Raw genomic sequence first — 12,957 nt, 5'->3', positions numbered from 1 at the left:
TGTAAACAAATTTCATTGGACCACATGGCCAAAATGTCAGATAACCTGGAAGACAGTTCTGTCAAGAATTCACCTTAAAAACAAAAATATCAACTATTGTTTTAAGTAATGAAAGACTCCCTAATGATTTATAGTGTAGGGGTGTGTTAGGTGGGCCATAATAATTGGCTAAACACTATAATCAGAATAGTAGTCACAGCAGCAGTTATGGTTATTGGGGAAAATATTCTCTTCAAAGAAATTGATGTCTTTTAATTTTCCAATTATGAGAACAAAATAGATCATATCTCTGTTATGGACATTAAATTTCAAGAATAAGCAATACCACCCATGTGATATGAAAGTAGGGGGTGGAAGTAAGATGTTTCTTCACAGGAGAATTTTCAAGAAAATGGGAGAGAAGGGCCATGTAAAAGAGTAACCTGAGTACAGCAGTACCTGTCTTATCACTGTTCCACAGAAAGGCCCCGTTTCCAAAGCTCTAATATAATAGTTGAAACTTTACATATTTGGAATGCTCCATTCAGTAGAGAACTTTCCATGAACAAAGAGGACTACCTTATAAAATTATACATATATTAAAAAAAAAAAAGAAAGAAAGAAAAGAAAACCACAACTTAAGGTAGTGGGAAAGTACCCTTGGATAGTACCCTAGTCTATTTTGCACTAGTCACCATTGGCTATTGAATTTTTCATTTGGAATGACAATAGTCTTAATGCTGAGGGTAACTGTAAGCAACAGAACAAACTGTAGTCGCTGCTGGCTCTAATTAAAAAGAGAAAATCCCTTTTTTTCTTTTTTTAAGAGGGGTCTTTAAGATGGTGAGGATTGTAGATATAAAGGAAAGCAGCCTTATGTGAACTTGGAATCGATGTTAATGCCACCCACCCATCCACTCACACACTCACCCTTCTATGCATACTTGGTTTACCCAATGTGACACTGATGTAACTTTAGTGTTTGGCACCACAAAATATAAAAATAACCAGTGGTTACAGGTTATTACAATAGCCAAACTGTTCTCTTTCCCAATTTCAAGATATCAATAGCTTCACTATTTTTAAGACTATTTAAAAAAAAAAACTGCTTTAAGAGTTCCAAAACAATAAGGAAATGAAATAGATAGGTAGCTTATTAGTATTTTTTTAATAAGACGTCCCACATTATGAACTTAACTAAGATACTAAGTTTCAAATAGAAATAAAGGCACAAAGATAATCTGACAGAAAAGTGAGGGCATTTGAAGCCACCTGATTGCAAAGTTAGCTACCCAATGAAGAACAGAAAAGCCTAAACTGTGTAATTGCCAATGGCCTATTAATGCAGAAATAGAATGGAGTAAGCCTCAGCTGCTCTACAAAGCCATGGGACGTGCCCTTCCTTAGTGCAACACCTTACCTCTCCTCTCCTTCCCAGTTAAGACAGCTGTGGGATGAATGAGACTAGACTATGGCAACTTGGGATGTAAACAGAAAATGCAGTACTGCCAAATTTCATATCCCAACTTCACCCTCCCAGCACCAACATAAACAAAATAAAGAATATCAAACCCAAAACAATAAGCAAGAATAGTCCAGGTTTTGCTAGTCTTGCACTTGTTTTGGGGCATGTAATGGAATGTTATATGTGTGGTTTTTAGTAATGGGGGTGGTAATGGTCACTAGCAGAGCAGATGGCAAAAAACTGCATAAAGGATAGTCTCTGAAGAGTTTATGACCACAGAAAAATGGCTGACAACTATAGGTAATTTCCCCCTTGATATTCAATTATCAAATGGAAAGGGGGGGTTAAAGAAGCCTTGAAATTTATCTTTTAAATTCAAATTTATCTGAAAAGAATATCCCACTTCAAGTTCAAAATAAAGAAAAACCTAAACCCCAAATTATTCCTAACTAATTCCCAATAGAGAAGACCCACCCAATTTGTTATTCTTTTCCCCACTATGCCTGGCAAAAACTGCCACGCTAGGTTAGACTTTCAGAGAGGAAGCAATCAATGCATTTGCGTTCATCAGCCAATAAGTGGATGTGGTCAAAAATTATGAGTGCCAGAGGCACCACTGCCTGCAAGAAGTACAGTTTGTTATATTGCTTACAATGCAGTATTTTATCCAGCCTCTTCCAGCCAAGGACCTGTAAACGGGAGTCTGTTCCAAAACCTTCCTCCTCTTCCAGTTGTCTGTGCAATGTATTGGCACTGTTCTGCTGGGCTGTCAAAAAAACTGGTTTAGAGATGCAGCTCTTCAGTCAGGTTTTGCGCCAATTCTAACCATGTAAATTTAATTCTTTTATTTTCCAATAATTAGAAAAATGGGGAAGGGTAAGAGGTCCATAGAACTCTTTGCAATCAGAGCTTACCATAATGTTCCATGCTTAATGATTAAAACCAGGGCCTATCTAAATTGATTTGATGAGACCTCAGGCCCGCTCCAAGTAGTCAAGTGTCCACATCCCCAAACCACTCTCAGAACAAAACTTGCACCAGACATTGTGTTGACCATTTCAGCAAAAAAAAAAAAGAAGAAGAAGAAAGAAAGAGAAAGAGAGAGAGACACACAAGCAAACAGGCAACTAGGACAAAAGTCCCTCCTCCTTGGAATGGTTCTTCCACCCAGTGGGGAGAACCAGGATCTAAGACCAGGTATTGGAAAAGAGGGCCACACGGAAAAGACAGGAAGAGGGTAAGAAAGAGATTACATTTTGGTGCAGTCTATGCTGTCCTAATTCTTTGACTAAGTCTTTGGTACATTTCAACAATTTGGATTCATGCATAAAACCAAATGAATAGGAGCTAATGCAATGAAGTATTCCTGTATTCCAGGCAAAAAAGCAGTGGTGGGGAACAAAAAGAAGATTTTCTGTGTTCAGAAGAATACACAGAGCTGAGGTACAAAGAGGGATGTGAGATACAATGAAAGCTGTTACAGAAACACCTTCTAGCCAAAGCTCATCATGCAGGGCAGGAAACGATATTCTAAGGGAAGGACAGCTGAAGCCACTGTATACTTTCGTGAGACAGAAGGATGAACCTTGAGTAAATTCTCAATCTTTGCAGTACTTGTTACAACCCAGGTGAAGGATAAACAAAGAGGATGATAGCATTTGCATTGTATGACAATTTATTTACCATTTGAAGAAATGAATACACCCCTGGTGTATGTCATGCACATGTCCACACTGTAAAATGATTAGAACTGATCCAGTGACAATGAGTCAGAAGTCTTATTTCCCGAACCAGCAGAATTTAAGACTACTTAGCAAAATTCAGTTTACTTTAAAAAAATCATTATGCTTTACTCTTCTGGATTTTGAACAGTACAACACTCACATTAACAGCTGAAATGAAGTACACCTGAATGCAACCAGACTTTAAAGAATCATCACAGACAAGCAAAAATGATCTAAAAGCTCCACCTCTTTTTTTCATAATAAATTCAAATTATTCCTATGATAAGGTCTGAAAATGCAATGCTAACCAATAACACTAATAATAATAATAAAAAAATCAACTATGAAACAAATGTCCAAAATCCAGTAAAAATACTTGCCAAATGAACCCAGGCTACTATACACAAAAACTAAGGTGGAAAATATTATTTGGAACAAGCTTTTGTTTACTTACCGGAGAACGGGTTTGAGGTTGTGAATTCATTGTCTGAGGGGCTTGAGGGTATACCAACGTGGTTGGACCTGCATTCTGTCCAGAGGGATAAGGGGTCTGTCAAAGAATGGCAAGAACAATATCATATTTTGAAAAAATATGGCATGGCATCTCAAACTCAAGATTGTAAAAAAAGTTAATGAAAATGGTTATTAATGTGGTTTACAATTCTATTTTTTAAATTTTAACTTATTACAATATGCAGCAACTAAGGATCAGCACAACATTTTTTTTTTTACAAATTACTGTAAATCTCCATAATAAGGAGTCAACAGCAACCCAAAGATGAGGCACAATTATTTGAAACTCTGAGTGGAAAGAAAACCCACTGTAATTCATCAATTTCTGAAATGGAAAGTCCAAGTCACAAACAGAACCCAACTCAACTGGGGTTAACTCATTACCATTGTGATGTGCTTTCCAAATTACCCAAAGGCAGCCCTTATGGAAGACGTCTCATAACCACAACCAGCAGCCCACACAGTTAACTGGTCTCTTGCCAAAGCTTACACCTTAATCCTTCTACATGATCCCATAAAAATCAAAGGTTAAGAACTTTATAACTAAATTAAGTGATCATACCCATATTAACTTCCATAGGTTTTTTTTGAAAATAAGACATAAAGGCTAAAAACTGTGAGAATGAATTTAGAAAAGAAAAAAAGAAAAGATTTACAACATGTTTAAAGTGAAATGCGAAGAAGCTCAGGAAACATAGAACCAATTCAATTCAGATTGTAATTACAGCTACTTAATGATGTGATTGGTTTGGGCATGAATTGTTTTTTCCCTATGAATGTAAAACTGAACACCACCTAACCTCACAAAGCAGTTGCTAAGATTAAATGAGATTAATGAGATAAATCATTATGCAGTTATATTTACTTGCCACAATTACCAGTTCTATAAATGAGGAAATCAAAGACTAGAAAATTTAAGTGTCTTACACTATATAACTATATAAAGGACACATCTGGAAAGTAGCAACATTGCTTCAATGAATAAATGAATTATCTATAAGTTCTGACCCCCGTTTACCATTTAACAGAAGTTCAACTAGGCTCACCAATTTTAAAGTAAATGTTTAAAAAGATTCATCATGGCTTTCAAATAATGAAAACAAAACTAAAAGTTTCATAACAGACACAGAGGATATCTGGCAACCTATAATAGGATATCTATTATTATAGTTCCCTCTAAAGATAACACTAAGATTCAACATGAGGCTGATTTATTTCTTACCAAAGTTCTATTACAACTGTTCACAAACTGGAAAACATGGCAGTAAGTATCTCATTTCTATTAAATACTTGATAACTGGATCAAACATAAACCAAAAAAAATTATTCAGGTTTGTTTTTCACCAAGATTGCTTTTACTACATATCATGGTCAAATGCTGAAAATCTTGACTATTCACCTTAGGAGAAAATGTGGTATATGAAAGATTTTTTAAAATCAATTCTGGCCAGATTTAGATCAGAACAGTACTTCTTCAAATTCTACAAAAGCTTTTGGATATAACTTTAAAATGTTAATTTTATTCTTCATTAAATTGAAGAAAATCATCAAATATCCGGAAACTAATTTCTTTGTGATGAATCTCCTTGATTTTAGGATATCTAGATACCTTCTTAAGATTCAACTGCTATGTGAAGTATAAGCTTTTAGTTGTCAAAATATTATAACACTAAAATATATAACTTGTGAAAACAGTAAAAATATTATTTCTTTCTATACTTCAAAGTGAAGTGAGCTCTTACAGAGACCAAAGAAAAGTAACCCGCTGTTTTTCATAGAACACGCTAAAAGCATGCATAATGATATTTAACCTCATTAAAATTTCAGTAATATTATCAACACTGGAAACAAAAACTGCAACAGATAATCAAAGGAAAAAGAAGTACATGGATTAGCATTCAGATACAAACTTCTTTTTTTCTGTAATAACATTCACCCCTAACCATAGAGTGGCGTCCTATCAAGATTGCTCCCAATGCGCCTTCTATAGACTATATCACTGCTCCCAAATGATTACTAATAAAGCAAAGAATTGCATTTTACTGTAGCTTGGGCATTCTATTCTAAAAAAATGTAAAAAAAAAAAAATCCTAAAACCCCAAATACATTTTATCTTATATTTACACTGCATATATGCCAAGAACTAGCTTAGACACTGCATACAATTGTATCTAAATGCAAAGAATCATGTCTAATGGAGCCATACATACAAGCAACATTGACAATATGGGGTATTTAACACTAGCATTTAATAAACAAATTTTACCTACAGCTTACTCAGTTCTCTCTCTGACCACTTGTCCATTCTTTATGGCTGCCTTTAGAAATTTCTTAGGAACGTGTATGATTTGTACTATTGTTGCTGCAAGCAGTGCACTTGGTAAAAGATGCCTCTGTTATCTTTAATTTATCCTTTGTATTTAATGGCATGATTAATCAAGTTCACTGGTAAACTTATTCTATAATACTTTCCTTAATTTATTAGTATGCCTTGTTGAAAAATAATGCAAAAGCTGAGCACAGTGATGTGTGCCTATAATCCCAGCAAAGCAGGTGGCTGAGGGAAGGAGGAGGACTGCAAGTTTGAGGACAGCCTGGGCAACTTAGTAAGACCCTATATCAAAATAAAAAATAGAAAGGGCCTGGGGTTAGGGCTCAGTGGTAGAGGGAATGGGTTCAATCTTCAGCATCACATAAATAAATAAGTAGTAGTGTCCCTCTACTACTTAAAAAAAAAAAAAAAAAAACCAGAAAGGGCTGGGATGCAGCTCAGTGGTAAGCACTAGTACGGGGAGGAGATACAACAGTAAAAACAGAACTAGCCAGTGTATAAACTAACAAATTGTCAACAAAATACCAGTGAAGACAAGCAAATCACAACAGTCCTTATGAAACACTCTTTTTGTAAGGTAAGAACTTAATGACCTTTAAATTCATAACAACTATTTTAAAAACATTCCTTTGGGCAAGTTAACCAAAAATAGAAATTTGAGGGTGAATTCCATTGCAAGACAAAATAAGCTAACAATTCCACATATTAATTAGTTCAAAATATAGATATGTTAAAAAAATAAACATTTGACAATGGGCTAAACCGTACAAAAACCATTCGAACAGAAAACATAGCTTACTATGACTCAGGAACTTTTCAAAGTTCTCCATGTAATTCAAAGATGAAACATCATTTCCCTTAATATTAAGGATCTTTTGTTTGTTTGTTTTATAGTCTGGGGGTGGAACCCAGGGCCTCACACATACTAGAAAGGCACTCACCCCTGAGATACACCCACAGCCCCTTTTTTTATTTTAAGACAGATTCTCGCTGAGGGTCTCACTCAATTGCCAAGGCTGGCCTTGAACTTGTGTTCTTCCTGCCTGACTTTAAAAGCTATTGGAATTACGGGTGTGTACCACTGTACCCAGCCTGCTTTAAGACAATTTTTTTAAAAAATATTTTTTAGTTGTAGATGGACACTATGCATTTATTTATTTATTTTTATGTGGTGCTGAGGATTGAACCCAGGGCCTCACATGTGCTATGCAAGCACTCTACCACTGAGCCACATTCCCTGCCCTTAAGGTTCTTTCTTTAAATAAACACTGCCATAAAGAGTAAATTCTTTAAGTAAACACTGCCATAGTGGGCATATGTCTGAATATGCCCAGATGGGCTGCCAGGTTTTCAAAGAACCATTAGGTAACAGTTACTCAATTTTCGATTCTATAATTCGTTTTCTAGGAACTTACTCTATGGAAACTTCATAATGTGCACTCTAAAAAATTTAGAAACATTCTAATTGCCATATATAGGACAGGTGAAATTAGGTTATGCCTAACTAATGAGAGAATACAGCATAATCTTAAAAGAATGAGGTAAATGTACATATACTAGCATGAGAAGATGTATATTACATTATTACATTAAGTGACAAGAGAAAATTGTATAATCTATAATCCTTATGTACAAAAGAACCCTTGTTTTCTTTTAAAGAAAATAGGTACATTAAGAAAGTCAACTCATAAATCATAATGAAATACCAATAATATTTACTGAAATCTAACACAAAGAAAACACCATACTGTGGGTTTTGAGCATAAGTGAGGTCTGAGGTACGAATGTTTTATTTTCTGAGAATTTTAATTATCAATAAAGAGATGAATATAGGTATAAGAAGCATTTATCCAGCAAGAGAAGGTAGTCCTTGCAGTCACTGAAAAAGAAATAAAAATAATTTAATGGTGGGCTGGGTACAGTTATAGCTCAGCCCAGGTAGGGTGCTTTCCTAGCATACGTGAGGCACTAGGTTCAATCCTCAGCACCACATACAAATAAATAAAATAAAGGTATTGTATTCACCTACAAATAACAGTATTTTAAAAAATAATAATTTGGGGCTGGGGTTGTGGCTCAGTGGTAGAGTGCTTGCCTAGTACACTGGGTTCAATCCTCAGCACCTCATAAAAATGAAGATATTGTGTTTGCCTACAACTAAAAAAGAGAGATAAATAAATAAAAATGATAATAATAATAATAATAATAATTTGGGACTGGGGTTGTGGCTCTGTAGCAGAGCACTTTCCCAGCACATGTGAGGCACTGGGTTCAATCCTCATCAGCACCACATAAAACAAATAAAATAAAGGCATTGTGTCCATCTACAACTACAAAAAAATATTAAAATAATAATAATTTAATGGTATGGAATGAATCTGAGACAAAATGTTTAAATAAACCCACATATTACAGAGAATATATAATAGGCATCTCAAATCAATCAGCAGAACATAGGAAAATTAATAAAATATGTCGGGAAAACTAGATCACCATTTAGGGAAACATGACTCATTATTTTTAAAAATCCAGATTGATTAGAAAGTTGGAATGTAAAATTTGAAAATGCACAGGGTGCTACATTTAAATCTGTTTCTATCACCCTAGAGCCTGGAATAATTTTTAAATTAAAAAGAGTAAAGCATTACGACAAAAATAAATTAAATTAAAAATCCTTAACTTGCTTAAAAATTCTTTATACGGCTAGGACTATATATAGCTCAATGGTAGAGCACTTGCCTATGGTTCGATCCTCAATACCACATAAAAATAAATAAAGATATTGTGTCCATCTACAACTAAAATTTTTTTAAATTTTCTTTACAATTATGCATATGTATATAAATGCACACATATATGTTAATTCATTCTTATTAGTAACAAATATAGGACACATAAATGTTATCAGAGAAACAATCACACTATACTGAAGTCTAGACCAACTCTTTGACTATGCTGTTACTCACATGCTTCCAGGAACCTTCAGTCTCTTCACAACTATCTTCTACCCAATCAACACAGAAAATAATTTCTAAAATGATTATAAATGTTCTATATGTACACTCTCCAAAATGGTAGCTATAAGTCACATTTAGTCACTTGAAATATGACCAATGCAACTGACAAAATGAACTTAATTTTATTTAATGAATTTTACTCAAAAATTTTTATTTTGGTACAAAACACAATTTATAATCAACCTTTTTAAAAAATATTTATTTTTTATTTGCAGTTGGACACAATGCCTCTATTTTTAATTTATTTACTTTTATGTGGTGTTGAGGATCGAACCCAGGGCCTTGTGAGTGCTCTACCACTGAGCCACTCAAAATGGTATAATCAACCATTTTGAGCGTAGAGTAGTGTTAACTGTATACAGTTCACAAGAGACCAAGAACTTCTTCATGTTACAAAACAAACTGATTACATTTGATAGCCATACAATTTAAATTTTATTTATATATACTTTAATCATTTCGAGTTTAAATAGTCACATATGGCCAGGTTTAGAATTCTGCTACTAATAAAAGTTTTACTCTTCTGATGCCTATAATTTATCACTACAAACTTTTGCAACTCTACATTTAGAGAAGTGCAATAATATCTAACAAACAGGAGTATAACATGAAACACTGTAGAGAGAATCACATACCTATCAGGGAACTTTTTATGAAACTATAAGCATGAGTCTTGTTTTCCCCAACTAAATAAGACTGAAATTTAAGTCACTCATTTTCAAAGTGTGCATCACAGCCCTGGGCATGTATGTCACCCTATCAGAGGATTTGAGAGTTAGAATACTTTATAATATTAATACTAAGATGTTATCTGCCTGTGATGACATTTGCACAAATGACAGGAAAATAAGGTGCTGGTACCTTAGTAAAAATCAAGGCAAAGGTATTCTTTGTATTCTTTACCACCAACACTATTACCTTACATTCTTATTTTTTACAAGAGGAAGGAAAAAAAAACGCAGTATTTAAGAATGTCACAACAGTAACTTACTAGTTTTTATTTTGATAATTATAGATATGGACTTTGGGAGTATCCATATACTCTTTTTCTACTTGCACTAATAGCATTTTTACATAAGTACAGTATATGATGACAGCCAGAAAAATCACATTGATACAATCCATTAACTTAGGTTTTTCTAGTCATCAATATCTGTGAGTACATTTAGTCCTATGCAATTTTAGCAAATGCATAGATTCAGTTATTCTATTCTAACTATTCTATTCTATCTATTCTATTCTAACTATTACAAATACAGAGAAGTTCCTTCACAGGATCCATGATACTACTCTGTCCTATTAAAGCTGACACCATACCCACAGACAATCAACTGATTTTCTGACTCTATAATTTGCTCAATAAAAAAATGATATATAAAAAGAATCAAATGCCATGCAAACAACTGTTTGATATGCTGAGTGAAAAAATGAGAAGACATAAAACAATTCTACAGCACAGAGGTAAGAGGGTTTCCACCAAGTAAAAGCGCTTATACAAGCATTTGAGTTACAAGGCAAACTAAATGCTTTTTCAAAACAACAAACTTTACCTTTACCTAACAAACTATTGTTTATGTAGACTTTGGTATGTGGCAGATATTTTCTTATAAATGAACAAAGCAACCTGCTATTTCAAGAAAACTGAAAGTAATTACCAATATTAAAATTCAAATTTTCAAGTGAAAATTAACTTTTGGAAATGTGTGTCTGCCACCATGAGCTTGACCATACTTCCTTATAAAACTTTTTAAATGATAATGTAATTATTTTTATATTGCATACTATAAAAATGGTTATTTTATATTGTATAATATAAAAGTTTTTAGTAGGGAAGATATGCTTAATTTAGGGAAGTGATATTTCCAAATGACCAATATATAATGTCACAAAAATCACAGATAATAATCCATTCAAGTGCTTCAACAGAAAGCACTTGTATCTGTGTATCAGGCAGAATATATCTGAGATTCCAAATAATTTTTGTTAAGGCAGATATTAAAAGATCTACAATATTGTAAGCAATGCCACGCTTCCTATCATTTTATTTGATTTGGATAGATATTATTTCCATGAAAATGTTAACCTAATATTTTGTTTAATTTTTATTTTAAACAAAATAAGTGCGCAAAATTTCTTCAATTTTAACTTCTGTAGTAAACATTAACAGATATAACACACTAAAAATACTGAAAACTCGGAAGAGTTTTGGGGTTTGGTTTGGTTTTGCACTGTTAGGGGAACTGAACCCAGGACATGAACACAGTAGGCATGCGCTCTATCATTTTTAAAAGTATGGAGGGAGGCTGGGGTTGTGGCTCAGTGATAGAGGACTCGCTTAACACATGTGAGGCCCAGGGTTTGATCCTTGGCACCACATAAAAATAAATAAATAAAGGTATTGTGTCTGACTACAACTTTAAAAAAAATATATGGAGGGACCCTACAAAGCATACAGCTGAAACACTGGCTTCTAATTATACTAGAACTGAAAGTGTTCCTCCTTTGCCTCTGGCTATTAAAATAGGAAAAGTTCACTCTGTATACCTATCCTTAAATTTTTGTTAGAAAGAGAGAGACTTTCTCATGCCTGATGACTGCAGGAAAGTTTGTTTTCACTCTCCAAAATTTCCACAGGTGTAGCACATCATTTTATTATGATCCCAGTAATACTTTTCCATCTACAATGTAACTTCATAAAATTTACAATTTATCTGGGCTCTACATAACTAAATTATAAAGACAAGTCAGGAGGAATCTACTCAATTCCCAGCTATTCCCTTATGACAGAAGGAAAGAAGTGGAACCTGTTTGCAACATTCAGGCCTGTCTAGGGGCTGCCCACAGGACTGATTTGGAGTGCTGATGGGAACAGAGGCATAGTTTCGATATTAGCAGGGGAGGTTAACTGAAAGGTAAACTGGCTCCAAGACACTGGAAAGCAACAGGAAGGGTAGAAGAAATGGGCACGAACCTAGGTTGCTGCCTAAAAGAACACTCAAAGGGTAAGCATCACATTTAAAAGCACCCACATATACCAAGGGAGGTTGGGGGAAGTATACTCATAGGCATGAAGACATACACACAGAAGACATCTACAACCTTAACTCCAGGTTGATAACTGCCAATCTGCCCCAGCACAGAGACAGACCACAAAGACTGAAAGAGGTGGCTCTTTCTTCAGGTATTTAATTTCTAATAAAAGGCCATAAGGCCTAAAAATTAAGAGGGCAACATGGCCCATCCAAAGGAACAAAATCTCCAGAACCCCTACAGAAACAGACTTCAATTATTTGACAAAGACTTCAAAAATAAAGGTAAATAGAGAAATAATAAATAAATAAACAATACATCAGGGCTGGGGCTGTAGCTCAGTGGGTAGAGTGCTTTCCTTGCATGCACGAGGCCCTGGGTTCAAATCCCAGCACCAAAAAAAAAAAATACGAACAGAAAACGAAATGAAATCAGGAAAAAAATATAAACAAAATGAGACTGTTGTCACAGGAGAAGAGACGTCTCTGGAAAAGGGTTCAAAAGTTCCCAGAGGAGAGGGAACTCAACTCAGGGCCCACGGGGTTCTTGGCACACATGATGGAAAAGAATTTTGGCATGAGCCAGACAGAGGTTTATTTAAGAAGATAGATACACATTCAAGACGGAATGTAGGCTGTCTTGAGATTGAGAAGCAGCCTTGACTTGGGCTGGGGGTCCAAAGTTTATAGAAGGACTGTTGTCAGGGGCTGGACTGGAGGTGGATCCAGGCTGGAGCTGCACCATTTTACGCCAATTTTCCTGAGGTGGTATATTTCCCTCAATATACAAGGGTGTGGGGAAAAGGTTTACAGCAATGTTTTCTTTATATCAATGAATGGCTTGAAAGGTGTTTCCCTTAAGATTGCCCATTTCTCTCTCCTTATCCTAAATCCCTAT

At 34.7% G+C, this 12,957-nt stretch overlaps 1 protein-coding gene across 26 annotated transcripts in view; it reads right to left on the bottom strand.

Annotated features, from left to right (window-relative positions):
• The window catches only part of Eif4g3 (eukaryotic translation initiation factor 4 gamma 3), a 294,828-nt gene that overhangs the window by 141,605 nt on the left and 140,266 nt on the right, over positions 1–12,957 (bottom strand). For 19 of the 26 annotated variants that reach the window (XM_058571091.1, XM_058571090.1, XM_058571092.1 and 16 more), the window contains 2 exons: positions 3,623–3,718; positions 2,097–2,210 (listed from right to left, as the gene is read on the bottom strand). In XM_058571091.1, coding sequence (XP_058427074.1) covers positions 2,097–2,210; positions 3,623–3,652 — 144 coding nt within the window. In that variant the 5' untranslated portion in view covers positions 3,653–3,718. Of the gene's footprint in view, positions 1–2,096; positions 2,223–3,622; positions 3,719–12,957 lie in introns of all 26 variants that reach the window. The other 7 variants (XM_058571084.1, XM_046418852.2, XM_058571088.1 and 4 more) reach the window with 2 other exon arrangements.

Source organism: Marmota monax, unplaced genomic scaffold (genome assembly GCF_021218885.2).
Source record: "Marmota monax isolate L192 unplaced genomic scaffold, Marmota_monax_Labrador192_F-V1.1 WCK01_AAM20220418_F8-fsc00008, whole genome shotgun sequence".
In the NCBI taxonomy this organism is placed as follows: domain Eukaryota; kingdom Metazoa; phylum Chordata; class Mammalia; order Rodentia; family Sciuridae; genus Marmota; species Marmota monax.
Note: the sequence above shows the minus strand (reverse complement) of the source record. Positions and strands in the feature narration are given on the sequence as shown.